General features: G+C 38.8%; 1 protein-coding gene across 5 annotated transcripts in view; it reads left to right on the top strand.

The window, feature by feature from the left end:
- RMDN2 (regulator of microtubule dynamics 2) overlaps positions 1-20,882 on the top strand; it is a 141,164-nt gene that overhangs the window by 78,684 nt on the left and 41,598 nt on the right. For 3 of the 5 annotated variants that reach the window (XM_011935957.1, XM_011935956.1, XM_011935958.1), the window contains 3 exons: positions 6,596-6,649; positions 6,742-6,822; positions 13,584-14,123. In XM_011935957.1, coding sequence (XP_011791347.1) covers positions 6,596-6,649; positions 6,742-6,822; positions 13,584-13,637 — 189 coding nt within the window. In that variant the 3' untranslated portion in view covers positions 13,638-14,123. Of the gene's footprint in view, positions 1-6,595; positions 6,650-6,741; positions 6,823-13,583; positions 14,124-20,882 lie in introns of those variants that run through there. The other 2 variants (XM_011935954.1, XM_011935955.1) reach the window with 2 other exon arrangements.

Here is a 20,882-nt window from a genome sequence, read left to right as displayed (position 1 = left end):
AAAAAAAATTTTTATGCTTTTCACAATCCTCTGAACATAAAATCTGGTCCAAATATAGTTTGTAAAACTCCATAGATGGTACAGGCATATCTTATTATGGAGAAGGTTGACATGAGAACTTTTATTTCCCCTTTGCCATTTGTGTTTTTTTAATGGACATGAATGAATGAATGAATGAATGGGAGGGTGAATGAATAGGTCCCATGGGATTCGACTGCCATTTGGTCATCTGAGGGACAGAGGACAAAGATTTAGAAGTGGGCCCTTCTGCTGTTGTTTGGTACAGCCTCATTGCCACTGTGGTGATTGTTGATGAGCCTGCTGCCTGGGATTTATGTTTAACCTCTCCTTATGCCTTGGTGTGCCTGACCCAGCCTTATTAGCATAACTTCCATTCCCAGTGACAGCATGAATAAAAGATGCCTGGTGTGACCTCAGAAAGTGCCAAGATAGCATTGATGTAATGAGCCCAATATCCACTGTTTTATGCATTGCCATACAATAGCACTCTTAATAAAAGGTTAAACAGCAAAAAAAAAAAAAAAAAAAAAGCTACCTCCTAAAGTTGCAGACATTTCTCTGGAAGATTCTTGGGATATCAGACCAAATCAGTATTCTCAATCCTGTCTTAAAATGTATAATCGCTGTACTATACAACTCTAAGCAGTAATATATGTGTGTGTGAGCACACATGTAAATGTATAATATAGCCACCCATATAATCAACTTCCTGTTGGGGTAGTAATCCCTTTACCTTTCTCTGGAACCAACTTCAAAATTTTATAGTTACTAAATGTGTTTTCCTTCCCAACCTACCTACTTCAAGTTTATAAAAATGCAGACAAGGCTGCATGCGGTGACTCACTTCTGTAATCCCAACACTTTGGAAGGCCGAGGTAGGAGGTTTGCTTGAGGTCAGGAGTTTGAGATCAGCCTGGGCAGCATAGCAACACCCCATCTCTACAAAAAGTAAAAAAAATTGCTGGGCATGGTGGCATAACTACAGTCCCAGCTACTCAGGAGGCTGAGGCAGGGGGATCACTTGAGCCCAGTAGTTCAAGGCTGCAGTGAGCCATGATCACACCACTGCACTCCAGCCTGACCAAAAGAGCATGACCTTATCTTAAGAATAATAATAATAATAATAATAATAAAAGTCTTGTGCATGCTAATATTTGTGCTGTACTTCAGGGATCAATTTTGTAGAACTGAGAGGGAATTTGTGGATCATGTAGTCTAAGATGGTGAGTAGGTTTCTCCTCACTTTCTATCTGTCACCCCCAATGGCCAGTGGCTGCCTCAAGTGAAAAAGTAAGTGTCCTGAAATCAAGCACAAGCCCAGCAGAAAAGAGTTCAGAAAATAAAAAGGGCTGTACATTTCTTGTTTTTTATGTAATTGATCCCTTTTTTTGTTTTATAAAAGGGGAGTCAAGACCTCAGGAACTTTATTTGTTCCATTTCACACAATGGCAATATGTGGTTTAAATGTGAGTGAAGGCTAAGACTGTATCACTCCCATATCTTCACCTTTTTTCTACCACTGAAAATTAGTTCCCTCATTTTAAATTGTATAAGAATGTAGATTATGATCTATTTAAGATAAAATATTTATATAAAAGATGCCACGTTAACTAGCAAAAATGTTATCTGTACTCAAAACTCATTTCCTCATAATATCAAAGTTGTAATTGAGGAGCAGGTTTTCAGAACACTGTAGAAAAGTTCTTGAGATGCTAATGTGCCTGAAATAATACACAGATAAAATCAAAAGTGGGTAAGTAGCACAATAATGTTGAGGTAAAGAATGCAAATTTCGGAAACAGACTACCTGGTCAAATCTTAGCTCTATCACTTACCAGCTGATTAACATTGGGCAAATTGCTTAACATCTCTCTCAATTTAATCAATAACATGGAGATAATAGTACTTACCTCATAGTGGTGTTGTAAGGATTATCTACATTCCTACAAGTAAATTGCTTAGAGTGTGCCTAGCACCCAGTAGTCCTCAGCAAAAACTCACAGAATTTTAATTTCATTAAAATTTAAACACTTCAGCAAACCATCTTGGGGAGCCCCACATTAGGTCATTACTTAGACTTTAGTCTCAAAATGCATTCCATGTTGTTTGTCAAAGGAAAGAGAGGAGGCATCAGGAATGCTTCTTGCCATATTTACTAGAACAGCTGAGGGGACTGAGGGTTCTGGAGTGCTGAGGCTAAGGCTGTGGTGGAACTAAGAAATCTGGGAGATGGAGGAGAGGAAAGGGAAACAGCACAGATCCTGGCTCCCACATCCAGGAGAGTCTGCAACCCCCTGGGTCCTACAACACAGCAGACCGTGTTGTTAGGACCCAGACTGTAGGACTCCTGCCCTGAATTCACCCCTCCAAAGAGCATTCACAGGGGCCAGGAATGTGTCTCTAGAGCCATCCAACTGGGTCCCGTAGAGGTTGAGAACACTGAGTTTAGAGTTAGATGAGTGAAGTTGAGAGCTGAGCCTTTCCTGTCTGAATGACCTGGACACATTTCCTTAGTTCTCCCACTCTCAAATTCTTCATCCGTGAAATGGCCATAATAATACCTACTTTGTACAGTTTTTGTGAAGGTTACAAAAATAATATATTTTATATTCTTGGCCCAGGGTCTAACATGTTAAATGTTCTTTCTAAAAATCAATGTTAGCTACTATTGTTTTGCTATTATAGCAGGGGAAGATTGGCCCTCCACAGCCTCAAAGCATCTAGGAAGGTGGTTTAGACACCTGTAGGAATCGTCTGTGAATCCCCTGGAGAAATTCTTTCAAACTATAGCATGCTTCCCACCTCATCCAAAATGCTGGCATGATTCCCTAGGGCAGTGATTCTCAGCCTTGGCTGTGCATTGCAGTCATCTGGGGCACCTTACAAAATGGCAGCCCAGGCCATGACCCAGACTCATTGTTTCAGAACCTCTGGGTATCTTGAAGTATAGTTTATAAGCAATAAATTGTACCCATTTTAGGTGTACAGTTCAGTGACGTTTGACAAACTTATATACCTATGTAACCACTACTGTAACCACCACCATTTCAAGATAGCGTTTTCATTATCCTAGAGAGTTATCTTTGTCCCTTTGCTGTCAATTTCCCCCATCTCCTGCCCCACGCAACCACTGATCTGCTTTCTATCACTGTAAATTAGTTTTGCCCATTCTAAAATTTAATATAAATGGAATCATACAACATGTACTTTTGTGTATATCTGGTTTGTTTTACTCAGCATACTGTTTTGAGATTCATTCATTTTGTTGAGTGTATCAGCAGTTCCTTTTCATTGCTGAGTAATATTCCATTATATGGATATACCATAATTTGTTTATGTGTTAACTTACTGATAGACATTTGAATTGTTTCTGGTTTGATACTATTTTCAATAAAGCTTCTGTGAACATTCAAATGCAAGTTTGGTGTGGACATATTTTATTTCTCTTGGGTGAGCACCTGGGGTGGAATTGTTGGGTCATATGGTATGTGCTTTTAAATCTTGATCAGTGTTTTTAAAGATCATAAAGCTATTGATTCCAATGGCAGCTGATGGCATGGCTGGAAACTGCTGGATCAGAGGATGGGTGTGTGTGGTAAATGACAGGTGTGGCAATGTTGGGAGACAGGCTACCCTGATTGCACTTACTGTTTGCAATCATATGATCCCTGAGTCTGTACTAGTGGCTTCCCCAGCTGCAGAACTCTCAGCTGTGTCCTGATATGGTATAAGGCTGCTGCTTGAGCTTATAAGATGTTTTAAAGAAGAGCTAATTTATTCAACAGTGTTAAGCACATAACTAGTGCCAAACATGGCATCAAATACTGGGAACACAGAAATGACCAACATAGTTCCTGTCTTCAAGGAACTAGGATCGCCAAGACAAATTAAGTATGTGTAACATTCTTTGCCAGGTGTTATGATAAAGAGTGTTCTAAGGGCCTCTTTAGAAAAAACTGCCTCATCATTGGAACATTACATTGAAACATTAGCATTTGAGTAATGCTGTGCTCCTTGTAATTCATCAAGGCCTTTTATGAAAGGTCAGAATCTGTTTTACCTTAGGAATTCAGTGTTGTTAGTTGCCTGTCTGTGTTCTGTTGGGCTTCAGTTTTTTAAACCATGAGAACAAAAAGAGGTGTTCTTATTTATAATCACTTTAGTTTACTAAACATAGGTGTTAAGGTATATATGCAGAATTAGAATGTCAGTACTAAAGAAATAAGCTCTTGACGTGCATACATTGGGGCAAGTTGTCCCCAGTATGGGATTCGTACAGAGATGAGGCAACTACCGGGCATAGAAGAAGGTATAATTGAATAAAGTTCAGTCTTAAGTCCCTCTTATTAGAATGGCTCAGGAAATTCTCTTACCAAACTAGAAGCCTTGATATGAAGATGATTAGACAAGAGAAAAGCAGAAGAACCAGAATCCATGGATGGCACTATAGGATGGTCAAGGCTCTGGCTTGATTGAAATTGACAACTTCCTTTGATCTGTTGGTAGCTTTGCTGTCTCTCCAGCAGGTTTCATTCCGTGCCCAGACACTGTTAAGCTACCTGGTTTTAAAGTTTCATACCGAGTCTGGCTCCCTACCCTAGGAGAGTTTTGTCCTCCTCCTTCTAGAACCTTCTCTTTTGGATTCTGTACAGAATAAAATGTCTTTTAAAAGGGATGTGCCCTCATAAGGTGTTGGACCACTCCTCAGCACCCTGGTTTGGATTTATCTTCATTAGTATCTCTTTAAAATATATATATATATAATTTTGATTTAGCTATTCAACTTCTGGGAATCTCCCTTATAGACATAAATACACATATACACAAACATATGAGAAAAAGTATGTTCATTGACTATTAGTAGCAATAATGAAAATGGAGAATAAATCAAGATATCCAATGGGAAATGCTTCCTTTCATTATGATTCATGCAGAATATGAAATACAGCTCTTAAAAATGATGAAGTATATCTATGCTAACATGAAAATGTGTTTGTAATATGGGGAAAAAAGTCTGGGGCCAATATGTAGATTTTCTATCAATGTGCACATTTATTCAGTTTTATGTATTTATTTGTATTTTTCTAGCTTTACTGAGGTATAATTGACAAGAATTATATATATGTAAATTATATATATATGTAAAATGGTTCCATTTTGTTTCATTTTCAAAAGCCAAATATCTGTTTTTTTATTTGCCTATACTTGTCATGGTAGGATACATGTCAAACTGCTGATAGTGGTTACCCCTGGGGCATGAGATTGAAGTTGAGAATAAAACTAGGATGGAGAAATTTTCACTTTTTAATTTTGGAAATGTCTGGATTGTTCGTATCTTGTGAAACAAGAATATTTTTGTAAATATTTAAAAGCATCCTCTTCTCTTGTGTTCTACCCCGCTGTAGGGTGGAGATTCCAGGTTGTAAGCTTGCTTGCCTGGGCCTTCAAAACAGCGAAAGCTGACTCTGAAGCAAGACTGACTTAGGTTCTAAGAAGAGCTGTCTAGTAACAATCCCATACCTGAAAGAATTCTTGTTTCCCAGAGATAAAGTAAAAGAAACTGGTACATAACAAGACTGACTTAGGTTCTAAGAAGGGCTGTCTAATAACAATACCATACCTGAAAGAATTCTTATTTCCCAGAGATAAAGGAACTGGTACATAAAAGATTAGTAGATAATAGAAAAGTACCTTTATAATAACCACTCATGTCTACTACCTGGACTGGTTATTTCAAGGATCTGTCTTTCCTTTAAAAGTCCATGATTTGATGGACTTCAGATATTATTTAACTCCTGTGGAATATGTTGAAATCATAAGAAATCAAATATTAATCTAGTGGAAGATGCTTGCCATGGGGTACCAGTCATGCTCTACTCTCATTTTCTAAATAGATAGTGAGGCCGGGAGTGGTGGCTCATGCCTGTAATCCCAGCACTTTGGGAGGTCAAGGGGGATGGATCGCCTGAGGTCAGGAGTTTGAGACAAGCCTGGCCAACATGGTGAAACCCCATCTCTATTAAAAATACAAAAATTAGCCAGGCATGGTGGCATGTGCCTGTAATCCCAGCTACTCGGGAGGCTGAGGCGGGAGAATCGCCTGAACCTAGGAGATGGAGGTTGCAGTGAGCTGAGATCGCACCACTGCACTCCAGCCTGGGCGACAGAGCAAGATCCGATGGATGGATGGATGGATGGATAGATAGATAGATAGAGAGATAGATAGGACTTGTCCTAGGAATATCACCAGTTGTTTGTTCTTGAAAAGAATACAGAAAAAAGACTGAGGAAAATGATTATGTAAAGAAATCTCAAAACCATAAAGTATCTCATTGCTTTGTAAGCTTTATGACCATGGTAATCAATTTTATTTTAATGGCTAAATGCAAAGGCTATGTTTCCACTCAAAAGAAACTTAAACTGATCAAGTGATTCAAATGTGAAACAACCAACCTAAATTCTTGGGGCAGTTTGGTTCATAATATTTGATTTATTTAAATATATTCTCTTCATTTGTGGTTATTGTTATTTTAATATTGCCCTCTTATTCTCTCATGTTTTTCTCTCAAATCAGGCTGAAGAACTATGCCCTGGTTATTCTAATCCCAATTACATGTACTTAGCAAAGGTAATGAAGACCACTGTTCTGCTTTAAGATCACTTTGAACCCGTCACATAAAAACATGATTATGTTTAATATTGGTTATTTCTTATTTCCAGTGTTATGCTGATCTTGAGGAAAACCAGAATGCTTTGAAGTTCTGTAATTTGGCATTATTGCTTCCTACTGTTACCAAAGAGGTAAGTCCAGAAAGTGACAGTGCTGTTGTCTTATTAGTATTATTCAAGCTCAAAATATGAATAACTTGCTTAGATACGTTTGTAGTTTTCTCTATTCAATTTTATGTATTTATTTTTATTCTAGCTTTATTGAAGTATAATTGAATAAAAACTATATATATATAGCATGATGTTTTGATAGACATATACGTTATGAAATGACTACCACAATCAAGCTAATTAACACATTCATCACCTCACATAGTTACTTTTGTTGTTGTTGAGAATGTTGGAGATCCACTGTCTTAGCAAATTTCAAATATACAATATAGTATTATTAACTATAGTCACATTGCTGTCCTTTAAATCTCCAGAACCTATTTATCCTGCATAACTGAAACTGTGTACCCTAGATCAGTATCTCCTTATTTCTCCCACCCTCCCAGCCCCTGACAGCCACCGTTCTATTCTCTCCTTCTATGATGGAGTTTTCTTTCATACTAAAACCTTTGACTTGGATTTTACATGTACTATGAAGTTTTAAAATTTGCTGTATCTCTGTAAGATAACCTGTCACCAGGAGGCCCTAGCGGTTAAAACATCTGATGCTTGTTAGCTATAAGACAGCAGGGAGTGAAGCAAGCATAATTCCTTCACCGGGAAGGAGGTGGCGCAGCATAATTCTGGGGAGCTGGGGATTAACTATATAGGCAGCAAACAAGCTAGACAGGTGGCCCAGCCTACAGCAAGGGGAGCGACCATGGGTTGCCATCCTCAGTCCCCAACTCACAGCAGTTATGGCTATCCAAAGCCATGACAAAGATGAAAAATACGTAATAACATGTTTTTGGTTTTTGGACACTGGCCATTAATGAAAAAAACTATTGCCCTGTCTCTTGCCCTTTTATTCAGTAATTCAGGATTCTGGGTATGCTGTAAGTTTCAAGCATTCCACAGGCTTAACAACTCAGTCTGCTCCTATGAGCTGTAGACTGGTGTTGTGGGAACAACAACGAAAAAATAGGTATATATTTTCCTCCTCTTCTCATACCACCAAACATTATCACCCTCTAAATCATAACAGAAAAGAAATGCCTCAGAAAAAAAAAAAACCTCCTCTTCTTCTGTGTTGGAGTAGTAGAGGTTCCAATATTTATTGTGATCTGAACTATACACAAATAAGATATGCCTACTGCCTTCTAGGAGGCTATAGCCTAGAAGGGAACATATGAACTGTAGCTCAAAGCAGAAAGCATGAGGCACTAAGAGAAGTACAAATCCTCAGTTATGGAAATTTTGAAAAAGGAGAAATTATTTTCACCTAGAAGAGGCCAGGTGGCATCAGAGGCAACTGTGAAAGATCTATATAATATGGAGTTGTGGACAAGTACATTGCACATCATGAACAGAGGCACAAAAGAAAGCAAAGCTCTGTTTGCCTGGAGCGAAAGGAATGTGCCCACTTTCCCCGGACCACAGCTGGGGTATGCCAACCTCCCAGCCATTCTCCTCACAGCTTCCTTGCCTCCCGCTGGGCCACTCTTGACTCCCAGTAGCAGCCCAAGCAACAGATTAAATGTAAACATCAACATGTCACTTCCCTGCTCAAAACCCTTTGCTGTTAGGATGAGGGTCAGAATTTTCAGCATGTCCTTCAAGGCCCTGATTCAGTATCCTACCAGTCTCTCAAGCTTCATATGTTCCCTGTTCTTCCCTCCACCACCCAACCTGCCCTTCACCCTTAGAACATACTGTTCCCACTTCCTGAAACACTCCTACCCACCCTCCGCTCCTTCCACTAGCTTTGTTCCTTCCTGTCCTCCAGGCCTCACCATAAATGCTGTTTCTTCAGGAAAGACTTTCTTGACACCTGCTGGCAAGAAAGCCCCCTATGCTTTTCCTTGCTGTCATTTCACACAGTTATTATGTCATTATTAATGTGATTGTTCCATAAGAATCACAACCAGGTTTGTGTCATTCATCACTATACCCCTAATCCTGAGTATACTGCCTAGCATATAATAAGCACTCGGTAAGTGTTCATAGAAAGAACCAAGGCATTAATATCATACAAATAAAAATAGTAGTGTCAATAGTAATAATAAAGAGGACTCATAATGAATGTAAGAAGGCTAGACATTGGAAGTATTTCTGTAATAAGCAAAATAGTTTGAGCAAATATTTGTCACATTGCATTTTTTTCCTCAGTGATGTCTCCATTTGTAGTCTTAGCAATTTTTTTCCAAGTAGTAAAGCTATGTAAGGAATATTTCCATTTCTTTTTCAATGAGAAAATAGGATGACGTGAGTTATGTGTAATACCCCTCCATCTCTATAAAGTTTTTTCAGATTGCAATATACCCCATTAGTGATTTTGCTAACCAAGTTTATTCATTTCCAAAATGTCTAGCAATGCCACTAGTTGCAAGAAGACAACCTAGCCATCAGTTTGCTCTCTCATGTGAAATTTCATAACATGTTTGTTTCTTTCTTGTGGCATTTATAGCTTCTTCCTTGCATTATAGTCATTTGTGGACCTGTCTTTTATCCCCTGTTAGGGAACTCTCAGCTCATCGTACTGCTACTTGATATTGGGAGTGTCAGTCATTTGGTCTCTAGAGCCCAGATTCATAGGTATAAGCAGCTTTACATTCCCAGAATTTGAAACGATGGTATTTTTATTATTCATGTGGACTTTTCTTGACCCTAGGAAAGTAATCTCAGATCCTGAGAAACATTTCTTTTTTAAAAAAAGGGATTTCTGTGTCTGAGACAGTGTGAGAATGATTGCTGAATGAAATAATGACTTCACTGGCAACCTGAAAGTTGTTTGCCTGGAGGCAGTATTAAAGTTCATCAACTTGGAGCCTACTGAGAAAGCTCAAATATAAAAAGCATTATGTAATATTTTGTTTTACGATAAAAGATGTGCTAAACTGGTGAAGAAAACCCTGTATTTAAAAATTGCTGAAACATTTTGAAATGGCATTAATCACCTTTCTAAGACAAACAGACTCATAGACTAGTAAATCCAATGTTACCAGAAACCAACCACAAGAGGAAGTGCACTCTGGGAGTGCTAAAAGTTAACAGCTCGTTATATTTAGCAAGTGGTATAGTTGTCTTTGAAATGGCCTGTTGATTAAAGTTCTGAGCTGTATTTCCAACCTGTTTGATGAGTTGAGAAGCACAACTCTCATTGGTAACTGCTCTTAGTAACAAAATCCTAACTCTGCTTTAAATGTTCTTTCTGAGTTATGATATCGTATTTGATTATCTTAATTAAGACACTGGTTTTCTGGATAGGTTTATAAAACAGAATTTGTATCCATTCACTCTGCCTTCCTGTTATAGAAATGCTACAGCTCAGGGTAATGAATGAGTCACTTGCCAAAATCCTGTAATGTTGTCTCATTTGCTAGAAATTCTTGTTTGCCCGTTTCTTTCTGGTTGAAACTTATTTCTTGTAAATTAACTCATCTGTGCTATCCATGCCTGGAGAATTATTCCTAGTACTTTCTAAAAAATTAATAAGACGGCCAGGCGCGGTGGCTCATGCCTGTATTCCCAGCACTTTGGGAGGCCAAGGCGGGTGGATCACATGAGGTTGGGAGTTTGAGACCAGCCTGACCAACATGGAGAAACCGCATCTCTACTAAAAAAATTACAAAATTAGCTGGGCGTGGTAGCACATGCCTATAATCCCAGCTACTAGGGAGGCTGAGGCAGGAGAATCGCTTGAACCTGGGAGGCGGAGGTTGTGGTGAGCTGAGATCGTGCCATTGCACTCCAGCCAGGGCAACAAGAGTGAAACTCTGTCTCAAAAAAAAAAAAAAAAATTAATGAGGCTATTAGAATATAGATAGTATAGACAGACTTTTCCCACTCTCTAAACAGACATTTTCATGATTTGTGGAAAGTCTGTTTATAACCCCATCTTTCTACTGTTTTGACTCTTACCTTCTTGGAATTTGCATTTAAAATGTATTATTTCTTAAGATTTTGCAATATGGTCTTGGTTGTATTATTTAAATTGATCTTAAAAATACTTTAAAGAAGTTTCTTAGAACCCTTTTATTTATTTTCTTGAAATAATTGATGATATAGCATCATTTTGGGACTAGCTGTTCTTAACCAGTACCCAGTCTCATGAAGTTGGTGTGTGATAATCATTACCCAAATGCTAGGAGAATAATGACAATTCAATGTAAATAAGTCTCTCTCTTATTTATCCAAAGTCTTTAACAGAGAGCATTGATGTAGTTTTCTAAACTATATTTTTCCAACACTATCAGATGAAATAAATCTATATTTTTGAACGTGTGTGTTTGGGTAAAAGAGGGAGATTATCTTTATTCAGTTATTTTACAATTATAGAGGTGTTCTCTGCTAGAGGCTTGGGATACAAAGAGAAAAAAACAGATACCTCTGCCATGATGAATTCTGTGGTCTGGTGGGAAAGGCAGGCACTGAAAAAGTCATATCAGTAAAATTTGATGAGTATTTTGGAAATAAAAGCACAGAGATTTGTGAGAAAATAAAACTGGTACTACAACTTGGGCCACGGGCCAGGAAAGGTCATCCTGAGGTTTTGCTATATATAATCTAAGGAAATTAGAATTTAAACCCAGTTGTTTAAATATTTAAGACTTGCTTGGACAGTAGAGGGCTCAGTAAAAATACAGGTTCCTGGCTTTTTCTAGAAAGTTAGAAAGAAGCTCTGAGCTCCAGAATGTGGTGACCCCAACCTCAGTATCATCATGGTCTCACTCAAGTTTCCATCTGTCTGAGAAGCTTAGTGCTCAGATGGCCCCTGGGTGAGATTACAGAGAAAGATAGGTGGTGACTGAGTTCTTGACAGTACAACCATAGGAACTGTTGACTCTTGGCTGGGCGCAGTGGCTCACGGCTGTAATCCCAGCACTTTGGGAGGCCGAGGTGGGCAGATCACGAGGTCAAGAGATCAAGACCATCCTGGCCAACATGGTGAAACCCCGTCTCTACTAAAAATACAAAAATTAGCCAGGCATGGTGGCATGTGCCTGTAGCCCCAGCTACTCAGGAGGCTGAGGCAGGGGAATCACTTGAACCCGAAACGGGGAGGTTGCAGTGGGCCGAGATTGCACCACTGTACTCCAGCCTGGCAACAGAGTGAGACTCCGTCTCAAAAAAAAAAAAAAAAAGGAAATGTTGACCTTTAAGGATATGGCTTTGGATTTTACTCAGAAAGAGTAGACCCTGCTAGACCCATCTCAGAGGAAGCTGCACAGAGATGTGATTCTGGAGAAAATCCTCAAAACCAGCATCCAGGCAGTAAAGTCTTAGAAACAAAGACAGAACTTCCATGTAGAATATCTGCAGGAAGGAGCAATCTAACAACATGTCAACACTGAGATTTGTAAGGGTGAACTGTGTTCCTCCACAGCAGAATTGGCCTGGGGAGGGCCAAATTAGGAATGCAGCACAATCACATGACTTTAATTTGAGGCTAGAGAAAGTGTGCTATCTCAGCTCGAAGGTGTGGATAGTTCAAATCTGGGAGAAAAGGAATAACCTGAGCCCCAAACCATAACCTGAGTTCTTATAAGAGGGCAGTTGCATAAATATAGCCAATATATTTAGTGCTTGAAACATAATGAAAACCTTAAAATTAATCATATAGCTATGCAGCTGACCTACTAAAAAGGAGAAAACTTCTGTATGCAAAGGAGAGTAACACACCACATGAATGTAACCAACATGGAAGATGTTAACTAGGGACTATACTGAATGCTCGGCATCAGATTCATATGTGGGAAAATAAATGAATAAATGAAGGTATTTGAGCAAGGCTTTAACAGCCTGTTGTGTCCTCAGTGGCAGAGATGTCACAGTGGAGAGGAGCCCTGTGAATATAATGAGTATGAGGAAGTTGTCACAGCTCAACATCGACTAAACGTGTGTTAGCTCACACTGGAGGGAAACTCCATAAATGTAATGAATGTAGGAAACACTTCATCCAGAGAGCTAACTTATTCATACCAGAGAACTCAAGAGAGAAACTCTGTCTGTAATCAGTGTGGAAATGCCTTCAGTGACCATTTATCCTTTAAACAACACCGTGAATTAACACTGGAGAGAAGCCATATGAATGTGATCTATGTGGGAAAGTCTTCATTTAATGATCTCATCTTATAATGAGACAATGCACATGGAGAGAAACCCTATAAATGTACAGCATTTGGAAGACCCTTCAACCTCAGCCCTAACCTTTATAGGTGGTCTCACTCAAGTTTCCGTCTAGCTGAAAGATGCCATCTTTTAGATACCAGAGAGCTCCCACAGAGCTAAACCCTACACCCTTCAGGCAAAGCTCAACCCTTGATATGCAGAAAAAACTTAAGAGTAAAACAGGAAAGAAAGTGGCAAGTTTTTTCCAGGAGGAAGAAACCTGTTGGGAAAACACTAGATAATTCATGCTGGAGAAGGAATTCAATGAAATAAACACGATAAACCCTTTACTCGTAGAGCAACACTCCAGGACATGTGAGGATTAATGCTGTATAAAACACTCACTAAGACAAAAGCAACTTGTTAAAAAAAAAGAAAATTATTAAAAATAATAAAAAAACACTGTCAGTGACCTGAATTAGGGAAAGTATTTGGTGACTGCACGTACCTTCATGAACTTTGAAGTTCTCATGTTGGGGAGTCTCCTCAAGTTAATGTAAGTCTATTTCAGCACACTAGAGTATCAAGATGAATGCATGAAATTTCCTTATGTATTTGTATTTTCTTCATAGGATAAAGAGGCACAGAAAGAGATGCAAAAAATAATGACTTCCTTGAAGAGGTAAATAACCGAATTTACTCTTCAACAAATCAGATGTGATCTACCAAAATTTAAACGAATCAAAGTTTTATTATCCTTTTCTTCATTTTTGATATAAGAGTATTGTGCTCAGATTTGAAGGTAAAGCCATGTTTCTGCAGAATGCATTCCACTAGTAGCACTACAAAATTAATTATGTTATTTGGAAAATCTATATACTATAATGTCAATACATAATCTATAAACATGTATGCTTTGTATTTTTCTTATCAATAAACTGCAGCCTTCAGAATATTTCTTTAAATATTTAAATCCAATAAAATGAATTTTCATGAGTATTTTATTGTTTCAATGGAGACTTCATAAAACAATTTCATTAATGTGGATGAAAACTGGAAAACTGAGCAAAGGACATGAACAAGTTGTTGGCAGAAGAGAAAATAACAGATGTAGTATTGTAATCAAAAGATGTGAATAAAATTGCAATAAAATACTCTTTTACCATCAAACTGGATTTCACTCGCGTCCGAATGAAAAGACCACCAAACAGGCTTTGTGTGAGCAACAAGGCTGTTTATTTCACCTGGGTACAGGCGGGCTAAGTCCGAAAAGAGAGTCAGCGAAGGGAGGTAGGGGTGGGGCTGTTTTATAAGATTTGGGTAGATAATGGAAGATTACAGTCAAAGGGGATTGTTCTCTGGCTGGCAAGGGTGGGGATCACAAGGTGCTCAGTGGGGGAGCTTTTGAGCCAGGATGAGCCAGGAGAAGGAATTTCACAAGGTAGTGTCATCAGTTAAGGCAAGGACCGGCCATTTTCACTTCTTTTGTGGTGAAATGTCATCAGTTAAGGCAGGGACCAGCCATTTTCACTTCTTTTGTGGTGGAATGTCATCAGTTAAGGCAGGAAACAGCCACTTTGACTTCTTTTGTGATTCTTTGCTTGCTTCAGGCCATCTGGACGTATACATGCAGGTCACAGGGGATACGATGTCTTAGTTTGGGCTCAGAGGCCTGACACTAGCAAGGATTATTTTCTTCATTCAGGAGGCATTCAACGCTGGCAGTATTGTTATGAGATGGAGCATTCTCATACACGGTTAGTGAGAGAATATTTTGTCACCTGGGTACATCAAATATGAAAATATAAAAGAAATTTAAAAAGTACTTTGGCACAAACCTTTGGTAAAATTTATTGACAGCCTTTGAAAAGTATTAAATCTTTAGTCATGGAAATAAAGAGTAAAGTTCAGTGACTGATTCACAAATGTTCATAACAGCATAACACTATGTCCAACAGTAAGAAAGCAGCCACATTGAAATATAACTACAATTGAATAACATTTTGACATTAAAAATTACAAAAATGATATAGGCAATTGCACAGAACATCTTAAGTGCAAGTATAAGTCAAAAATAGTACATACATAGTGAGAGACAGGACTAGCTGGATTTCCTAGGCCGACTAAGAATCCCTAAGCCTAGCTGGGAAGGTGACCGCATCCACCTTTAAACAGGGGGCTTGCAACTTAGCCCACACCCGACCAATCAGAGAGCTCACTAAAATGCTAACTAGGCAAAAACAGGAGGTAAAGAAATAGGCAATCATCTATTGCCTGAGAACACAGCGGGAGGGACAAGGATCAGGATATAAACCCAGGCCTTCGAGCCAGCAGGCAACCCCCTTTGGGTCCCCTCCCCTTATATGGCAGCTCTGTTTTCACTCTATTTCACTATTAAATCTTGCAACTGTAGTCTTCTGGTCTGTGCTTTGTTACGGCTGGAGCTGAGCTTTCGGTCGCTGTTCACCACTGCTGTTTGCCGCCGTCACAGACCCGCCCCTGACTTCCATCCCTCCAGATCCAGCAGGGTGTCCGCTATGCTTCTGATCCAGTGAGGCGCCCATTGCCACTCCCGATCGGGCTAAAGGCTTGCTGTTGTTCCTGCACAGCTAAGTGCCTGGGTTCATCCTAATCCAGCTGAACACTAGTCACTGGGTTCCGTGGTTCTGTTCCATGACCCACGGCTTCTAATAGAGCTATAACACTCACTGCATGGCCCAAGATTCCATTCCTTGGAATCTGTGAGGCCAAGAACCCCAGGTCAGAGAACATGAGGCTTGCCACCATTTGGAAGTGGCCCGCCGCCATTTTGAAAGTGGCCTGCCACCATCTTGAGAGCTCTGGGAGCAAGGACTGTCCCCCGCCCCCACCAGGTAACAATAAGATCTCAACAGTATGAAAATAAGCACAGAAGAGCATCTGGTAGGGAATACACTAAAATAGTAGTAGTTTGTGTTTCTGTGGAGCTTATTTTATTTCCTATATTTCCCAGTTTTTAATAATAAATAAAATGATTTTTTAGGTTGAAGTTAGCAGTGAGCTATAAAGATTCCCTGCTACCTCTTAATCAGCCTAATCTTGGAAATCAGAGTAAAAACTTGGATTTTCTGTTTACTGTCCCAAATACATGGGTGTGCATGCGGATGCGCACACACACACACACACACACACACACACACACATTTATAAACTCAAAATTTCAAGCCCTGATGTAGACATTCTGGTTAGGTAAATTAAGCAACCCCCTAGCCCCATCTTCTATAATGGTCAATCAAGATACTGAATCAGTCCAGCTGGTTCTCACCCACTTTCCTCTGACAACTGGTCTAATGTTGAAACTCATGGCTAGATGGGGCAAGAGTCTTGTAGGTTCTGTCATGGATATGCTGAGAGGCTATGGATACCTCTGGCTATCTCTAAACAGCCAAAGGAATATGTAAGTATAGAAAGGTGAATCCAGCTAGCAGCAAATGACATAGAATCAACTATGTTGTAGGTTTTGTGGGAGCAACTCATTCCGGCAGAGTGGTACAAACACTTCCTTTATGAATTATGAGGACTATCAAGAAACACTCCTGGTGGGTAACAGTGGGATTTAGGACTCATAATTGGAACCTGACATAAGATCTAATCAGTGTTGATTTATTATATTTTAATAAAATTCTTGTTTCTCATAATATGTCTTCGATGGACAAGTTGATGTCCATTGACTGGGTAATCAGCGTAGTTGTTTCTGGATATGGGCTTGACCCAATAGAAATGTAGTACTCCTAATTCACTCTTTAGAGAATTAGGAGTTTTTGACACATTTAGCCATTTCTACAAATGAGTATTAACGAGGGAATTCCCCTCCTCATTATGGTAATAACCCTTCAAAAGACCATTAACTCCCTGCTGTATGCCCCCTTCCAGAGTCATACTGTCATATCTGTATTCCTCATAAAGCCATATAATCAGAGAAATTATGTTTGGGAGGCTGAGACTGGAGGATCAGTTGAGCTCAGGAGTTCAAGACAAGCCTGGGCAACATGGTGAAATCCCATCTCTACAAAAATTAGCTGAGCGTGGTGGTGCATGCCCGTAGTTACAGCTACTTGGGAGGCTGAGGTGGGAGGATTACTTCAACACAGGAGGTCAAGGCTGTGATGAGCTGTAATTGCACCACTCCACTCTACTCTCCACTGCACTCTGGGTGACAGAGTGAAACTGTTTCAAAAAAATTTTTTTTAATTTAAAAATAATTTTTTAAAATTAAAAACATTGCAAATAATTGCTAAATAGCTCAAAAACCGTGAACAGGACTAGAATCTGATAACCTAGAAGGGTGTGCTATAGAGCAGTGGTCCCCAACCTTTTTGGCACCAGGGGCCATTTTCGTGGAAGACAATTATTCCCTGGACCCGGGGGTAGGGGGATGGTTTCGGAATGATTCAAGTGCATTACATTTAGTGTGCACTTTATTTCTATTATTATTACCGTGTAATATATAATGAAATAATTATACAACCCGCCATAATGTAGAACCAGTGGAAGCCCTGAACTTGTTTTCCTGCAACTAGATGGTCCCATCCAGGGGTGATGGGAGATAGAGGCAGACCTATCAGGCATTGATTCTCATAAGGAGTATGCAACGTACATCCCTCGCATGCACAGTTCACAGTAGGATTCGCCCTACTAATGCCACCATTGATCTGACAGGAGGAGGCACTCAGGTGGTAATACGAGCAATGGGGAGGAGCTGTAAATACAGATGAAGCTTTGCTCACTTGCCCACCGCTCATCTCCTGCTGTGAGGCCCAGTTCTTAACAGGCCACAAGCCAGTTACCAGTACCACTACCAGCCTGTGGCCTGGGGGTTAGGGACCCCTGCTATAGAGGATACATAGGATATTTTGTCAATTTAATCCTCAATCCAGTCCAATGAGGGAGGTGGTGTTCTTTCCATATAGGTAATGACATAATTGAGGCTTGGAGTAAATAACTTGCCACAGACCTTTCTTAACAAGTGGAAAGAGTTGGTAGTTAAACATGGCTTATTTCGACTCCTTAGTCTAGTCTTAGTTACTCACAACAGATATAAAAAAGATACCGTGTAGATAAAGATGAGGAAACAAACCAAAATAAAGAAGTTACCTGTAATGAGGCCAAGTAAAAACGGTTTCTACATTAAATACCCCTACTTTCTAAAAACTGAGTGATTTTCTTAAAAGACAGGATTATATGTAGAATATTACACTTACTCCAAGGAATTTCATGCAAAGTGAGCCATAGGGACTCTGGTTTTCTATGGTTACTTCACTCACCACTCATGCTGCTTGACCTCAGAGAAGACAGAATAGCTGCAGAGTGTTCCTGAAATGAGGATTGTTCCTGCTGGATCACAAAGTCCAAGCTGATGGTACACCTGCCACTCACGGATGAAGTACCCAAACTGCTAACTTCTCAAGAGACTTTGTGTACAACTTTGGAAAGGGGGAGTTCTGACCCAAACTTTGAATATGTTTGATTTCAGAAGATAGGGATCAAACTGTATGTTGCAATTTCTCATAAAACATTAAAGAGGTAACTTAGTGGTCCACTAAAATTATAGTGATGTCCGTGTAATTGCGATGTTATCTTTCTTACTAAATAACAAATGGCCTTCATTGTAATATGAAAATCCATGCCACTTCTCATTTGTGCCTAAAAGTTATCAAAAGGCTTTTCATTTGATAATATTTTTATACTTTTGAATTTCAAAAAGCAGTGGTACAAGCTGAATGGGATTAGCTTTTACACTAAAGTCATTTTACCAATAAACGGTTTAAGCGTTGATGTGTAAGTAACAGGGTCAGGGTCAGACAACTGTAGTGACCAAGCCAGGACTGAGTTCCAGCCCTTGGAATCTCACTTCTTTTTTCTTTGAGCCCGGGGCTGTTTATGTCTAATTGATTGGAGTCCAGTATGTCTGATGTAGAATGGAGGCTATAAAATGCTAACACTTACCTGGTGATTACCTATTCCAAGTGTTTTTCTTATATTAACACATTTGAACCTCATAGCAACCTATGAGGAAAAAACATTTGATATTATCCCATTTAAGATAGGGGAGCTAAAGCACAGGGTATTACCATGTCTAACACCATGAGCAAAAGATTTGGACTTGGGCAGACTGCTCCAGAGTCCATGCTGCGGTCAGCCACTGTACAATCCTGCCAGCAAATGGGAGAATTGAGTTGTGGGAAGTGAAAGAATGGAAAGACAGAAGGTAAAAAAGGAAACAAGGGAAAGGAAAAAAAGAATTTTAAAAAGTAGAGAGCAGTAAAGAAAGAAGAAAAACAAAGGGAGAAAGGGTAAAGAAAAATCTTATATTTATATTTTGGATATTGATAGATATTTTCTAGTTTTGCATCATAAATTCCCAACAATGTATTTATGTATTTTGTATCATATTTTTTTCATATACCCGCCTTTTCCTTCCCCTCCTCCACAAGATAAGGTAGTGAAGCCTGTTTTTAATGACTTGATCTACTTGAACTGAGTGTGTTGAGAAAGCTTTGGTTATGGACTTTGTGGCCTGTTGATTGGGAAATTAACAAGAATAGTTGATTTCACAAAGACAAGATACATTTTAGAACCAAGTAAAGTTAATACTTGAAGTACTGTGATTTTGAAGCCCCTCAACCTATATTTTGCTTTAGATACTTCAAGCCAAATCATAAGGTTGAGTTTTAAAAAATATTGAGATACAATTGACATACAAAAAATAGCATGTATTTAAAGTACATAATTTAATAAATTTTGACATGTGTACACCCACAAAACCATCACCACAGTTAAGGTAACAAACATTTTCATCACTTCAAATGTTTCTTCATGCCCGTTGCTAATCTCTCCCTCTTGCGTCTCTCTCTGCACCCCCATTCCAAATAACGACTCATCTGCTTTCTGTCATTGTAGATTACATTTTCTAGTATTTTATATAAGTAGAACTATGTGTTATATACCCTTTTGTCTGACTTCTTTCACTCAGCATAATTATTTTAGGATTCATCCATGTGGTGACATGTACTAATAATTCATTTCTTTTCATTTCTGAGTAGTATTTTATAACAGAAGTATACCATAGTTCGTTTCTCCACTCATCTAGTGATAGGACATTTGGCCTGTTTCCAGTATTTGATTATAACAAACAAATCTTCTATGAAAATTCATATAAATGTCTTTGAATGTACATATACTTTCATTTCTCTTGGCTAAATACCCAGAAGTAGGAAGTATGGTAGATGTTATATCTACCGTTATAAAAAACAGTCAAACTGTTTTCCAAAGTGGTTTTACCATTTTACATTCTCACCAACAGTGCCTGAGAGTTCCGCTTGCTTGACTTTCTTAACAACACTTGGTAGGGTCAGTCTTTTTAATTTTAGCTACTGCACTAGGCGTGTAGTATATCTGATAGGGGTTTTAATTTGTATTTCTCTAATGACAAATGATGTTGAGCATTTTTTCATGCATTTATTTGTCATTTGTGTATCTTCTTTGGTGAAGTATCTCTTCAAATATTTTGCCCATTATTTAAATTGAGACGTTTTGGTTTTTTTATATAGTTTGGAGTGTGGCTTGAAGTTCATTTGTTATTTGAATATCTAATTATTTCAGCATTTACATTTATAAACTTGCCATCTAATACTCTATAACATATCTAATGAAGTTTTGCCTCCAAATCTGTTGAAAAGACTATTGTTTCTCCATAGACTTGGCTTTGTACCTTTCTCAAAATCAGCTTTCCATATATGCGTGGGTCTGTTTCTGGACTTTCTATTTTGTTCCATTGATCTATTTATTGATCTCAACACCAATACTACACCATGTTGATTAATGTAGCTTTATAGATTTGAAACCAGGTAGTGTTACTCCTCCAACTTTTTTTTTTTTTTTTTTTTTTTTTT

Source organism: Colobus angolensis, unplaced genomic scaffold (assembly GCF_000951035.1).
Source record: "Colobus angolensis palliatus isolate OR3802 unplaced genomic scaffold, Cang.pa_1.0 Scaffold15, whole genome shotgun sequence".
NCBI lineage: Eukaryota > Metazoa > Chordata > Mammalia > Primates > Cercopithecidae > Colobus > Colobus angolensis.
Note: the sequence above shows the minus strand (reverse complement) of the source record. Positions and strands in the feature narration are given on the sequence as shown.